The sequence below is a fragment of the Arachis hypogaea genome, chromosome 15 (assembly GCF_003086295.3).
Source record: "Arachis hypogaea cultivar Tifrunner chromosome 15, arahy.Tifrunner.gnm2.J5K5, whole genome shotgun sequence".
In the NCBI taxonomy this organism is placed as follows: domain Eukaryota; kingdom Viridiplantae; phylum Streptophyta; class Magnoliopsida; order Fabales; family Fabaceae; genus Arachis; species Arachis hypogaea.
Genome location: NC_092050.1, coordinates 139,321,270 through 139,336,485, shown reverse-complemented (window position 1 = coordinate 139,336,485; position 15,216 = coordinate 139,321,270). Strand labels below are relative to the sequence as shown.

The 15,216-nt window shown below is 31.3% G+C and overlaps 1 protein-coding gene and 1 pseudogene across 1 annotated transcript; one reads left to right on the top strand and one right to left on the bottom strand.

Annotated features, from left to right (window-relative positions):
• The first annotated feature begins 4,650 nt into the window (after window positions 1–4,650).
• LOC112750888 (3-ketoacyl-CoA synthase 4-like) lies at window positions 4,651–7,601 on the top strand (annotated as a pseudogene).
• A 1,018-nt stretch (window positions 7,602–8,619) lies between these two features.
• Window positions 8,620–10,311, bottom strand: LOC112747190 (phosphoenolpyruvate carboxylase 2-like). The gene is made up of 2 exons (XM_072216933.1): window positions 9,156–10,311; window positions 8,620–8,990 (listed from the first exon to the last, which is right to left on the bottom strand). The coding sequence occupies exons 1-2, from the start codon at window positions 9,473–9,475 to the stop codon at window positions 8,972–8,974; spliced, it is 339 nt and encodes a 112-aa protein (XP_072073034.1). The 5' UTR covers window positions 9,476–10,311; the 3' UTR covers window positions 8,620–8,971.
• Between the last annotated feature and the right edge of the window lie 4,905 nt (window positions 10,312–15,216).

Below are 15,216 nucleotides of genomic sequence, written 5' to 3'. Positions count from 1 at the left end.
GTTCCTCCTCCTCCTCCTCCTCCTCCTCCTCCTCCTCCTCCTCCTTCTTATTTGCGTTTCTCCTCCTTTTTCTTCGCGTATTTCATCTTCATCGTCGTTTTTTTATTACTGTTGTTGTTGCTCATTTTTTTCATCATTCTCTTTTTATTGATTTTGCAACATTATGTATTTTTTTCTTCTTTGTTTGATTTTTTCCTCCCAAGAAGAATTATGAGAATATGAAATAAGAAGATGAAGAAGAAGAAGCAGCAGAAGATGAGGAGGAGGAGGAAGAGTTATGAATTATGCAGAACTTATCAGCACACATACACCGAAAATTCTTAAACAATACACTCAAATATCTTCGTGTTACACCCAAATTTGCTGCAAATACAGAAAAATATTTCCTCTAGTAATGCATTTTTTGTTCTTTTTTTTTCTTATTTCTTTCTTTCTTTTAGTTGAACGAATGTAAGTTCATCATCTTCTAAGTAATTTTGTACCATTATGTGTTTCTTCTTCTTTGTTTGATTTTTTGTTTTTATTCTTGTTAAAAGAGTAAAATAAGAAGAAACTTGAGAAGATAAAACAAGAAAAATAAGATGAATAAGAAAAAAGAAGAAGATGATGATGATGATGAAAAAGAAGAAGAAGAAGCAGCAGAAGATGAGGAAGAGGGAGAAGAAGAGTTTTGAATTATGCAGAACTTACCAGCACACACCGAAAATTCTTAAACAATACATCCAAATATCTTCGCGTTACACCGAAATACAGAAAAATATTTTTTTTAATGCAGAACTTTTACATTACATTCAATTCAAATCATCAACGATGAACAACAATTTTTACAAACAAAAACAATATTATTCACCTACAGAATCATAAACTACTAACGAAAATATTAACTAGAATCGAACCGCACCTCAACCACTTGATTGGATTCAAAATAATTAATTTCGTTATGGTTCAATTGACAATCTGAACTTGAATTATTCATTATCTTTAACAACAAGATAACTGATGATAGAGGAGAAGGAGGAAAAAGAAGGAGGAGAAGAAATTCTAATGAAAAAAGAAGCGGAAAGAAGAGGAGGATGAGGAGGTGGTGTCGGTGAAAGAGTAAAACAAGAAGAAACTTGAGAAGGTAAAACAAAAAGGAAAAAATGAATAAGAAAAAAAGAAGATGGTGATGATGATGAAAAAAGAAGAAGCAGCAGCAGAAGATGAGGAAGAGGAAGAGGAAGAGGAAGAGTTTTGAATTATGCAAAACTTATCAGCACACATACACCAAAAATTTGTAAACAATACACCCAAATATCTTCGTGTTACACCCAAATATATTCGTGTTACACCCAAATTTGCTGCAAATACAGAAAAATATTTTCTCTAATACTGCATTTTTTTCTTCTTCTTTTTTTCCTTATTTCTTTCTTTCTTTTAGTTGAACGAATGTAAGTTCATCCTCTTCCAAGTAATTTTGTACCATTATGTATTTTTTTTTTATTCTTTGTTTGATTTTTTTGTTTTTATTCTTGTTAAAAGAGTAAAACAAGAAGAAACTTGAGAAGATAAAACAAGAAAAAAAGATGAATAAGAGAAGAAGAAGAGTTTTGAATTATACAAAATTTATCAGTATACATACACTGAAAATTCTTAAAGAATACACCTAAATCTCTTCATATTACACCTAAATTTACTGCAAATATAGAAAAATGTTTTTTTCAGTGCAGAACTTTTACATTACATTCAATTCAAACCATCAACGATGAAACATTATTCACCTACAGAATCATAAATTACTAATAAAAAAATTAACTAGAATCGAACAACACCTCAACTATTTGATTGGATTCAAAATAATAATCAATTTCGTTTTGGTTCAATTGATAATCTGAATTTGAATTATTCATTATCTTTAATAACGAGATAAGGAGGAGAAGGAGGAAGGAGGAGAAGAAATTCCAATGAAAAAAGGAGGAAGAGAAAGAGAAGATAGTGTTGGTGATAATAATAACGAAAAAGGGGGAGAAGAACAAAAATCAATTTGCGTGCATTGATTGAAAAATCTGTTAAATTAGGAGGCACGTGAAATCGACGTGCTAGAAAAGATACGTCTGATGTGAGATAGAATATATGAACTTATATGACTTGTATAGGTAAAACGTTTATACGTGGAGAATAATTGTTATTATATTCTTACTTTTTAACGTATTGTGCGAGTATCTAATAATTACTTTATAATTAAGTCATTGCCATTTTTGAGAAAAGTAAGCCTGTAAACTAAAATGTATTTTTTGAGCAAATAAATAATGTCCGTTTTAAATTTAATTGGCTCCCATATAAATATTTAATATTAAAAAAAAGTCATGAAATATTTGTTTTTTCAATAATAATCCTATTAAATAAGTGGAAAAGACAAAGAATAAAAAATAAATTTTTATTTATTTAAAAAATTTCCAATACATAATTTTACTTTTGTGTAATTATTTACTAAAAAAATAATATAATAAATCTCATTAGGAAATTATTTTAAAATTATAATTAAACATATAAATAAAAGATAAAACAAATATAACACTCTAAAATAAATTAAATTTGTTCTCATTTAATTATATAAAATTTTATAAATGAATTAAATATACTTAATTGTTAATATTCACTAATACAATTTAGACTTGTCACTTCTTAGTCTCTTTATTATAAGATAATTAATCATATTTTTATTTTTAATAACACCCATACAAAACTATTTTAGAATAACTCTAATACTTAGTTTTAGTTTAATTTTATTTTAGATTTCATAAAATATTATATAAATATTTGTGAAATCATAAAAATAAATTTGAGACCCAATATAAAATTTATCATTCCAATATTTTATGGTCTTAACTCAATTTAAATTTTATATAATTTTTAACTGTTTCATTTAATAAATTATATAAATAATGGCATTTAATTAATTTTTTTAAAGTGATACGATCTCTCTTTATTTGTATCAATTTTATTTCACACATATTATATTTAATATAAATTTTAGTCTAAACCCTAAATCAAAATGATATCAAAAAGTATTTCATTAGAATTGCTTTAAATATAGTCTTTTTATATTGGGTATTAAATTAATATTTTTCTTTAATTTGGACCTTTAGATTTGTTATAAAAAATTTGAATGGACTAGATTTATTGAAACATCAAATGCTCCAAATTATCCATGAAACATTTTAGATGCTTCCCTTTTATGCTTGAAAACATCAATTTCCTCCTACATCAATTTCCTCTGTCATTTTCTAACTATACAGTAGGGTGTGCATGGCCCGGCCCGGCCCGAAGATCCGGCCCGGTTCCGAACACTTTAGGGGCTAATTTGGTGTGATTTCATCGGATCTAGGGCCGGGTATGGGTCTCAAAAATAGACCCGGGTCATAATTTCGGGTCGGGTCCGGGCCATAGCTCGGGTCACCCGAAATCGGTCCGGTGGCCCAGTCATCATATATAATTAATATTTTGTGTTATTAGTGATGGATGATGACTATTATTATGTGAAATTTAAGTGTTGTAAACCTTAATATTTTGTGTTATTAGTCATTATATATAAGACTATAAGTTAATATTTTATGTTTAAAATGTATAAGACTTTAGACTAATGCATAATCTTGTGTTATTTGTATTGATTTAAATATTTGGTGTTATTAGGCAATATTAGTATTGATTATGGTTATACTTTAATTTTAGAGAAGAGTTGGTTCTTAGTATATATTTCTAAGTGAATTTTACCATGTCAAATAATGATTGGAGTCTTGGAAATTTGAATATTTTTACATGCTAACTTACAAAAAGGTATCAAGGTAATATAATGTTAACAGCCCGGTTTTTACCCGGTATAATCGTGGCCCGAAAGTGTATAGATTTCATCGGGTCTAGGATCGAGTTCGGGTCTTAAAAATAGACCCGGCATATATTTCAGGTCGGGTCTGGGTCACACCAAACCCGGTTTCACCCGACCCATGCACACCCCTACTATACAGCAATGCATTTGGTCTCTTGTGAAGAGAATTATGCGCGTTCACTCTTCTTAGGAAATAAAAGAATATTTTATTAACAGCACATCACATTTCACTATGCCAAACGAATACTTTCGACCTCTTTTTTTTCTTTTTAGATATTATTGTCTCTTAGGTATTATTGTATGACCTAATTTAATAATGTTATTATTTTAAAATTAATTTTGCAGTGTTCATAAATAATTAGTACAATAATATAAGTATATTTGTTTTTATTGAATTAAATTAAATTATTAATTTAAATTATAATCATCTAAATTTTAAATAAAATATTTTGATAATTTTAAAATTTAAAATTATTTGAATTAAAATAGATTATTATATCTCGAATACTAAATCATCAATTTGTTTATTGTGTATATTTCGTATACTTAGTTTATATTCTATTTTTGCATATATCCATATATCTTGGTATCTCGGTATGGGTATTGATATCCCATTTAACTCTACTCTACTGCCACAGATTGAGGACTCAGGATGTGTTCAATTTTCGAAACTCTTCGGTATCGAGATGTGACCAATTGTATATTTAAGTAATTACATTGTATTTTATGTATTTTTATAAATTTTATATTTATTTAATTTAAATAAAAAACTTTTTTTTGGGTCAATGGATTGGACAACCCCAAATCCTAGGTACCCTAATAGATTGGACAATCTTCAATCCTAGGTACACAATACACCTACATATTCCTCACATTTTTTACCACATTTTCTCTCAATTACAATTTCTAAAGTTTGAACCCCAAACTTTGAGGTAGAGAGGAAAAGATATACCATTTGAGTTGAGGCTCATTGGCCAAATAATAAAAAAAAAAAAACAAAACAATATTAAAAGAAAGGTGATTGCTACGGTACGATGATAAATTCATACGTACCGATACGTTTAAAATGTGGACAAATAACAATAACATAAGTGGAATTTATTTTCCACGTCAGCATTTTTAATTTTTTCTTTTTTAAATATATAATATATCACCACTTTTACTAAAACACCCTTTTAATTAAATAAAAATAAAAAATAAATTTTATTTAATTTTAATGAAAAGACTTAAACATCCTTCCTTTATTTAATTAGACAAAAATACCCTTTGAATACACCTATCTTAACAGCTTCTCCCCTAAACCCTAGCTTCTCCACCACCGCCGCAAGGACTGCCGCCGTCCGTCGCTCTCAGGCACTACCATCGTCGTCTGGTCGTCCGTGCTTCTTCCTCCTTCAAGAATCGCAGCTTCTTCTTCCTCGACCTCGGCGCGTCAGTTCCTGGTATTCATCTGCTCCATCGCGCTCCTGCCGCCGTCCGTCGGGCGCTCAGTCACCATCGTCTTCGTCTGGTCGTCGCAGATTCTTCCAACCCACCACCGTCTTCAGAGTTGTGTTCGTTGCCTGGCCTCTGTCTCCATCACAATTCTGCCCCCCTCTTCTCAGACTGCTCAGTAGAAAAACCCATCTCCATTCCAGTTTTCTTCCTTCGAGTTCAGAGAGCAGAAGCTCAACCAAGAACAAAACCTTAGACTTCGACGGTCAGTATGTACTCGAAGCCATGCATCATATCCCTCCAACTCCTTCCATGGCTGCTGCAAGAGAAGAATTTGAGAATGTTATGTTTAGTGCTTTGGATAATCTCTTTGCTAATACAAAGATTAAGCCTAAGGATATTGGTGTTCTTGTTGTGAATTGCAGTTTGTTTAACCCAACTCCTTCACTTTCTGCAATGATTGTGAACAAGTACAAGCTTAGGGGTAACATTAGAAGCTTCAATTTGGGTGGTATGGGTTGTAGTGCAGGAGTTATAGCCATTGATCTTGCTAAGGACATGCTTCAAGTTCATAGGAACACTTATGCTGTTGTTGTTAACACTGAGAACATTACTCAGAATTGGTACTTTGGGAACAAGAAATCTATGCTGATCCCAAATTGTTTGTTCCGTGTTGGTGGTTCTGCTGTTTTGTTGTCCAACAAAGGCTCTGTTAAGAGAAGAGCAAAGTACAAGCTTGTTCATGTTGTGAGGACTCATAAGGGTGCTGATGATAAAGCTTTCAGGTGTGTGTATCAAGAACAAGATGATGATGGCAAAACTGGTGTTTCTATCTCAAAGGATCTTATGGCTATTGCTGGTGGGGCTTTGAAAACTAACATCACAACTTTGGGGTCTCTTGTTCTTCCAATAAGTGAACAGCTTCTGTTCTTTGCTACTTTGGTTGTTAAGAAGCTTCTGAATGCAAAAGTGAAGCCTTATATACCTGATTTCAAGCTTGCATTTGATCATTTCTGCATTCATGCTGGTGGGAGAGCTGTGATTGATGAGCTTGAGAAGAATCTTCAGCTTCTGCCTATGCATGTTGAGGAAGAATGAGGAAGGGGAATAGGGTGTGGCAGATTGCATTTGGAAGTGGATTTAAGTGTAACAGGGCAGTGTGGCAGGCACTTAGGCATGTCAAGGCTTCACCCAAGTCTCCTTGGGAAGATTGCATTCATAGGTATCCAGTGCAGGTTGTTACATAGCTTTAATTTTTACTACTCTCTCTGGTACACATAGCATAAGCCAATAATCAATCCTATTCAAGGAGATAATAGATAATGTCTCAGTTGTTCAGTCATCACTTTAGAAGCCTATTTTTGTTGTTATTTTTAATTATTCTAATGCCTCTGTTTTAGTTACTTAATCCTTAAATTAATATTTATGTATTTGTCACTGAATCCTTTATTTCACTTGGTTGCATAAAGACTAATGCTAGATTTATATCAGCAATATAATGACTTTTGCTTTGCCTTGCTATCATGTATGAGATGCTACTAAGTTTGGTTAATCACTGTAGTCATCAAACATTTTGCTAAGTTAGGCATCGTTTTCCCTTCTGGTAATTTTTTGTGTTGTGCCAACTGGAAGAAAACCTGTCTCTGTTCCTGAGGTAAGAAGTTCTAGGATATCTTCTTGTGCTGAAATTAATTCTTGTTTCCTTCTGGACTATGCTTATGCTTAGAAACAAACTTTGTTCTGCCCTTCCAGTTTTTTTATGTTTTGTTTGTGTTTTTTTTTAAAGAAAAAGAGCAGCAGCTTTGTTTTTGGTATGCTTGGAAACCAAAATTTATAGTGTGCTAGTAACTTTGTTTTTGTAAGAAATTGCATCTTCCCAGAATCCTATAAGCTGTTGAAAATGGTTGGACTATTTTAATTATAGTGCAGGAATTTTTTGTTATAACTAGTGATGTAAGTTTATCCCATTTTTGCTTTGTTAATTGCCTGTAGCTTCTGGAGAGTAAGATACAGGAGGCGAGATCAAAGGAGGATACTCTGAAAGCAAGAGCTCAATCTGCAAAGTTTGTCCAAACCATTTTCTGATTGACTCGCATTTTATTACAGTCTATTCCTAATCCCTTTTAATCCTGGTTTTTTATTTATGTAATAAATGTAACTCTCTGATTTTGTTCTAGAACAATTCATTTTTCCATTGAATTTCTTGTCATTTGTTGAAAGAAAGTGAAAGAAGTTTTGTGGTCAAATATTAACTGTAAGAATAGTTAGATCTCTTACGAAGAATTCTGGTGTTGGAAAGTTATGGAATTAGCATTTTTTTATTCTTCAGCTATGTTTTGTTACTATTATTTTCATATAAAACACTGAATATTTAGCATCAATGGCCTTGTTACAACGTTTCTACTCATTGATAAAGCTTACATAGACTTCACTTATGCAACTTATAAATTTCATTGTGGATATTAATGTACAAGGAATCAAATCAAGGAATGTTACAAGCAATTGTTAAGTTGTAATCATGATTGCATCCTCTGAAAATGAACAAAGTATATACATGAAAGAAGAAAGAAAACAACAATTGAGTGGTGCAACATGCACATTTCAAAGTATATCAAGAGCATGTACCTCGAAGCAGTGTTGAGTTTAATTCTTTATATATACAAGTAAGACAGTGAATGATAGATTACAGGCTTCATTTTGTTAGCATATCAACCGTTGAACAGAAAAATTATGATCTTATTGCAATTACTTGCAAGTGAAATTACTATATTAATCTGACTCACAACAATGACACCATTTTGATTTCCATATAGTCATCAATTTTGTTAGCATATCAACCGTTGACTCCCTAACATTAACTCTAGTGTTGGATAACAAATGAATTTATATTCTAAGATAGGAACAGAGACAATGGGTTAAACAAATCAAAAATCAATTACAAGTGGGAGGGGAAAAATGGTGGCTTGTTTCTATCCAAAACAAGCAACAAAAAATATGCATTATCTACCATGGCATTCATCCTCCTTTTGGCTCTCTATATTTCTCTATCTGTCTACCAAATTACTCTGATAACCACTGAAAATGAAAAACAACCCAATCCCCTTTGAAAAGTGACAAAGTTCAAGGGATATGAATGCAACTTTGACATTAGAAATATACAATATGCACCTTCCAAGAATGATCACCCACCGTTACAACTTTAAAAGGGGTTTCTAATGGCTCTCCATACATCTCATTGAATAATGATCACCCACCGTTCATTGACATGATCAGTCCAAGAACAGCCACAACATACTATTAAAAAAAAGGGACTGACTAGGTAGTAAAATGAAGAAATAAATACAATCATTGGATTCCTCCCAATTTAAAACACATGTATGCTACTAGTTCACAATCATTGAACCACATAGTTTTAGCACTATGTAACAGATATTATTAACTAAGATGTTCTGCTCCTTAAACTTTAATAATAAAGAATAATATATTAGATAATTGTGTTCCTGAACTAGTTCTCACGTAAAGAATAATCACCTAAAAGATAGAAAAAAAAAAGAAATGTCATAACATGCTTCCACTCTAGATAGATATGCCTAAAGGCCTTAGAAAATAGCAATAGCCTTCTTCTTCTTCTTCTCATATCTGATTGGTTCTCATGAGACTGATCTTGCTTGACTATGGTATCCTTCCAGTCCTGTTCAAGCAAACAAAAAATAAGCAGGCTTCCTGGATCTATTACTCTATGAGATCTGTTTATATATAATTGCAAAGGAGATGGTAATTGAGATCTAGTAAAAGCAAATGGAACGATAAATTCGTAGTTAATGGACTATAATTATTCCTGAGTCCAGTGACAAACCTTCCATGCTTTTGCAGCAGAGATCGACGAACGGACTGAGTGGGATGAGCAGTTAGGACCAAATCTACAGTTTGCTTCTTCAAAGCATCAAACACTTCCTGTGGGGACTTTTTCAGTTCAATCACAAGCCTCTTGAAGGTTTCTTCAATGTCAGATTCAGTGATGGCAGAGTTCTCATAAGCAAAATCGCCCTTCTTTAATAGCTTAATCCTTCTTCGGTAGGCAATTTGAACTTCTTCTGCCAAGTTAGCCAAATTAAGCATGTGGGAAAATGATTTGGCAATGACAATAGAATCCCAAGCATCAAGACCAGTTAGCATATTCCCAAGTTCCTCCAACTTCTCAGTCTTATGCTTCCTTTCATACTCAGCTGAAAGCTCATAACAATCTTGATCCTATTAAGCATCAAATTGTTTAAACTATAAGGCACAACAGGAAAATAACAAAGAAAGAAAAAATTACAAGATCAATGGCTATAACTCCTGCACTACAACCCATACCACCCAAATTGAAGCTTCTAATGTTACCCCTAAGCTTGTACTTGTTCACAAACATTGCAGAAAGTGAAGAGGTTGGGTTAAACAAACTGCAATTCACAACAAGAACACCAATATCCTTAGGCTTAATCTTTGTATTAGCAGAGAGATTATCCAAAGCACCAAACATAACATTCTCAGCTTCTTCTCTTGCAGCAGCCATGGAAGGAGTTGGAGGGATATGATGCATGGCTTCGGGTACATACTGACCGTCGAAGTCTAAGGTTCTTTTTTTGGTTGAGCTTCTGCTCTCTGAACTCGAAGGAAGGAAACTGGAATGGAGATGGGTTTTTCTACTGAGCAGTCTGAGAAGAGGGGGGCAGAATCGTGACGGAGACAGAGGCCAGGCGACGAACACAACTCTGAAGACGGTGGTGGGTTGGAAGAATCTGCGACGACCAGACGAAGACGATGGTGACTGAGCGCCCGACGGACGGCGGCAGGAGCGCGATGAAGCAGATGAATACCAGGAACTGACGCGCCGAGGTCGAGGAAGAAGAAGCTGCGATTCTTGAAGGAGGAAGAAGCACGGACGACCAGACGACGATGGTAGTGCCTGAGAGCGACGGACGGCGGCAGTTCTTACGGCGGTGGTGGAGAAGCTAGGGTTTAGGGGAGAAGCTGTTAAGATAGGGGTATTCAAAGGGTATTTTTGTCTAATTAAATAAAGGAAGGATGTTTAAGTCTTTTTATTAAAATTAAATAAAATTTATTTTTTATTTTTATTTAATTAAAAGGGTGTTTTAGTAAAAGTGGTGATATATTATATATTTAAAAAGAAAAAATTAAATGCTGAGTAGAAAATAAATTCCACTTGTTTAATTATTATTTGTCCATATTTTAAACGTATCGGTACGTATTAATTTATCATCGTACCGTAGTAATCACCTAAAAGAAATTACACAAATTCATTTGAACCCCCAATTTAATATTTTGAATGTTGGACGTTTAAGGATCAAGTTTAACTTTTCCTACTATAGACAAATCCTTTCTTTAAATAGCCCAAACAAATCACCTTCTCAGCCCATGATGACATCGACTGGCTCATCTCTTTGAAGCCATACTTGTACATTACGCATTTACGCCAATCCATCCTCCTCTCACTTATACTTTCTTTGAATATAAAAAAAATTAAAGAAAAAATTAAAGAAAATAAAATAAAAAAAATAATTTTTTAATGTTGTTTGAATAAAAAAATAAATAAAAAATAAAATTTTTTTTTGTTTGAATAAATAAATGAAAAAACAAAAGATTGTAAAACCGTAAAATGATATTATTATCCTTATTATACGTAAATTATAATTTATAAATATATTTAAATTATCAAAAAGTAAATCTATAAATTTATGAATATTTGCATATTATCTCTTAGTTTTTATCTCATGTTTAAGGAGAAAAAAAATTTAGTACGTTTTACAATATTTTTTTTTTCACTCAATTTTTTATTTTCATTCAAACAATAAAAAATATATTTTTCTATTTTTTTTCTCACTTATTTTTTTTTTCAAAATCTCTCGATCTAAACAATATCTTTGTTTTTTTGATAACTTGGTGTGTTTTTCTAAAACAAAAACATGATGACACACATTTATCATTTAATTTTATTGAGATATAAATTTTTTAAAGACACTGCCTGCGAAATTTAATCAATTGAATTTTAAAAAATTTATATTATCGTGTGAAATTCAATCGATTGTGTTACACTTTCAATGATTTAATTTTAGAAAAATCTATATTATCGTGCAAAATTTAATTAGTTGTACTTTCAATCGATTGAATTACCAACAAACACGATTTTCCTTGCTTTTATAAATGTAACGGATTCAGGGATAAAAAATTCATTGATTCGTATTATCAAAATATTTATAGAGGTCACGATTATTGGAAGATATATTTCGTTGTTGTTTTTATTTCTAATTATTAATAAACATGATAGATGAATAATAAAATAATAATTTATAAAATAAAAGATAAATTTTATAATTAAATAATATATAAAGAATTAATTTGTAACTAAAATTAAATAAGGACTATTTGCCAATTATTAAAAAACTTAAAAAATATATTTTGTTACTGAGATTATTTAAATATACTTAAGGGTAAAGTACTAAATTGGTCTCCTACGTTTGGACGTAATTCTGTTTTGGTCCTTAAAATTTAAAGTGTCCTATTTGAATCCAAAAAGTTTCATTTAGCTTTAATTTAGTCCCACTGTGAGGTTAAAGTTAAATAATTAACAAAATGTCTTACATGACCGCAGTACAAGAATAAGGTCGATAATTTGGAGAACAAGTACAAGCTCCAAAGGCACAAAATCAACTGTAGATGCACCAATACATTTATTTATCATTCTCCTTAGTTCAATAGAAAATATTTCATTTAAATTATAAGAAAAATGATAAATAAATATATTGATGCATCCACGGTTGATTTTGTGTCTCTAGAGCTTGTACTTGTTCTCTAGATTATCAATCTTGTCACGTAGGACATTCCGTTAATTATTTAACTTTGACCTCACGGTGGGACTGTATTGAAACTAAATGAAACTTTTTTAGATTCAAATAGAACACTTTAAACTTTAAGAACCAAAACAAAATTATGCCTAAACGTAAGGGACCAATTTAATACTTTATCATATACTTAATTGTTAATACTCACTAATATAATTTAGACTTGTCACTCCTTAGTCTCTTTATTATATGATAATTAATCATATTTTCATTTATTCTGATACCCATATAAGTCTATCTTAGAGTATTTCTAATGCTTGGTTTTAGTTTAATTTTATTTTGGATAAAATACTATATAAATATTTGTGAAATCATAAAAAGAGATTTAAGATTCGATATAAAATTTGTCATTCCAATATTTGATCTTAACTCAATTTAAATTTTATATCATTTTTAACTATTTCATTTAATAAATTATATAAATGACAGAATTTAATTAGTTTTTTTTTTAAGAGATACAATCTCTCTTTATTGGTATTGGTCTTATTTTAAATATTGTATTTAATACAAATTTTAGTCTAAACCCTAAATATCCAAAATTATATCCAAAAGGTATTTTATTAGAATTGCTTTAAATATAGTCTTTTTATATTGGGTATTAAATTAATATTTTTTTTAATTTGGACCTTTAGATTTGTTATAAAAAATTTGAATGGACTAGATTTATTGGAACATCAAATGCTCCAAATTATCCATGAAACATTTTAGATGCTTCCCTTTTATGCTTGAAAACAATAATTTCCTCCTACCTCAATTTCCTGATTATCATTTTCTAAATTTTGCCTACACCACTTTTTACTAACTATACAGCAATGCATTTGGTCTCTTGTGAAGAGAAACAATTATGCGTTCACTCTTCGTAGGGAATAAAAAAATATTTTATTACCAGCACATCACATTTTACTATGCCAAACGAATACTTTCAAGTTTCAACCTCGTTTCCTTTGAATGGCCCAATAAATCGCATTCTCAGCCCATGATGACATCGACCGGCTCATCCTTTGAAGCCATACTTGCACATTAAGCCAATTCATTTCCACTTTCTTATACTTTGTTTGAATATAAAAAAAATGAAAAAAAAAAAAGAAACAATAATTTTTTAATGTTATTTGAATAAAAAAATAAAAAATAAAATTTTTTTATTTGGATAAAAAAAATGACAAGACGAAAAAATTTAAAATATAAAATTATATTATTATCTTTATTATATATAAATTATGATTTATTAATATATTTAAGTTATCAAGAGATAAATCTTTAAATTTATCAATATTTATATATTGTCTCTTAGTTTTTATCTCATGTTTAAGGAGAAAAAAAAATTAGTACAACCTACACTACTTTTTTTACTCAATTTTTTATTTTCATCCAAATAACAAAAAATGTTTTTATTTTTTATTTTTTTTCTCTTATTTTCTTTTTCTTCAAAATTTCTCAATCCAAACACTATCTTAATGTCCGTTTAGTAATTTAGTGTGTCTTTCTAAAACATAGACATAATGACACACATTTATCATTTAATTTTATTGATACGTAAATTTTTTAAAGACACTGAGATATACATATTGCCGTACAAAATTCAATCAATTGAATTTTAGAAAAACCTATATTATCGTGCAAAATTCAGTCGATTGAATTACCAATAAATATGATTTCCATAATGTTTACGGATGTAACAGATCAAAGAATAAATAACGCATTGATTCGTATTACCAAAATATTTATAGAGGTAATATGCTCATTGGATTAAATGTTTTAAGTTAATTTGTCCAATTCAAGTAACTAAAATAGATAAATTGCCATGCTGCTGCTAGGATTTCAGTGCTCTGCTAGGGTTTCAGAATAATACTAAAATTGTTAGTCAATTAACGTCAAGTGTCTCAGGTTTTATAATGGCAGCCAATGCTGCCCCCTAAATACACAATAAGGAATGAGTGATGCAAAGGAGAATCAAGTGATTTCGTACGCTGATGAAGATATCTAAGAAGGGATAGAGAAATGCTCTAAAAGTTTGGTTGGAAGACTCCTCGCTGACAGACAATTCAGCGGAGGAACATTGGAGGCAGCCCTCTATGCCATTTGGTCTCAACTAGAGGGTTTCAAAGTTCTAGAGCATGGAGGTAACATTTATCAATTCTTTTTTGAAAAAGAGATTGATGTTCTACGAATAGAAAAGGGAGCTCCATGAGTTTTCAAGAATTACATTCTTAATCTGAAACAATGGAGGGAGAATTTTTCGATCTGTGATGCAGAATTTACCAATGTAACCATCTGGATTTAGCTTTGGGGTCTCCCAAAGCAGTGCAAAACAAAAGGTCTGGAAAAGAGGATAGGAGAGACCATAAGGGAGGTGATAGATGTTGGTATTTTCTCTATAAGGAATAAGGAGGGAAGCCTGCTAAAAATTAAGGTCAAGCTCGATATTACAAAGCCATTGCGAAAAGTGCTAAAAATTTCTGGCAGCAATAACATAGTTACTGAACTTCGACTCAAATATGAACGCATCGGTAATTTTTGTTATTGTTGTGGGAGTATTGGACATAAAATCAGAAATTGTCAACAGCACTTGGAGAATATGGCGACTGGAAGGAAAATAGAGGAGAAATGGGGAGGATGGCTCTTAGCAGACCAATTTGGAAGAAGAGTGGAAGATGAAAAAGAAAATCGGAATCTAAACAGCAATAACAACAACAGACTTGGAAAAGGCAAAGAACAGAAGCCAGTATCTGTTAATTTAATGTTAGAATTTGCAAAACTCTCTATCCAAGATAGAAGTTCACAAAAAAGGAAGAGGAGAACGAGGTTCAGAGCTCTTGCAGGGTCCTGGCCAGTAAGAAAAAAGAAGCAAGAGAGACTGAAATAGTAAAAAGAGTGGAGGTTATAAAAGGTGGGGGAGAAGAAAAAAGTATAATTGCAAATCAGAACAAACTATAGGAGCTAACTTTCTCCATTGGGGTGGCAGAGGCAAAGGGAGAGAAGGAAAATCTGAAGAAATTGAAAATGAAACAGATAGCT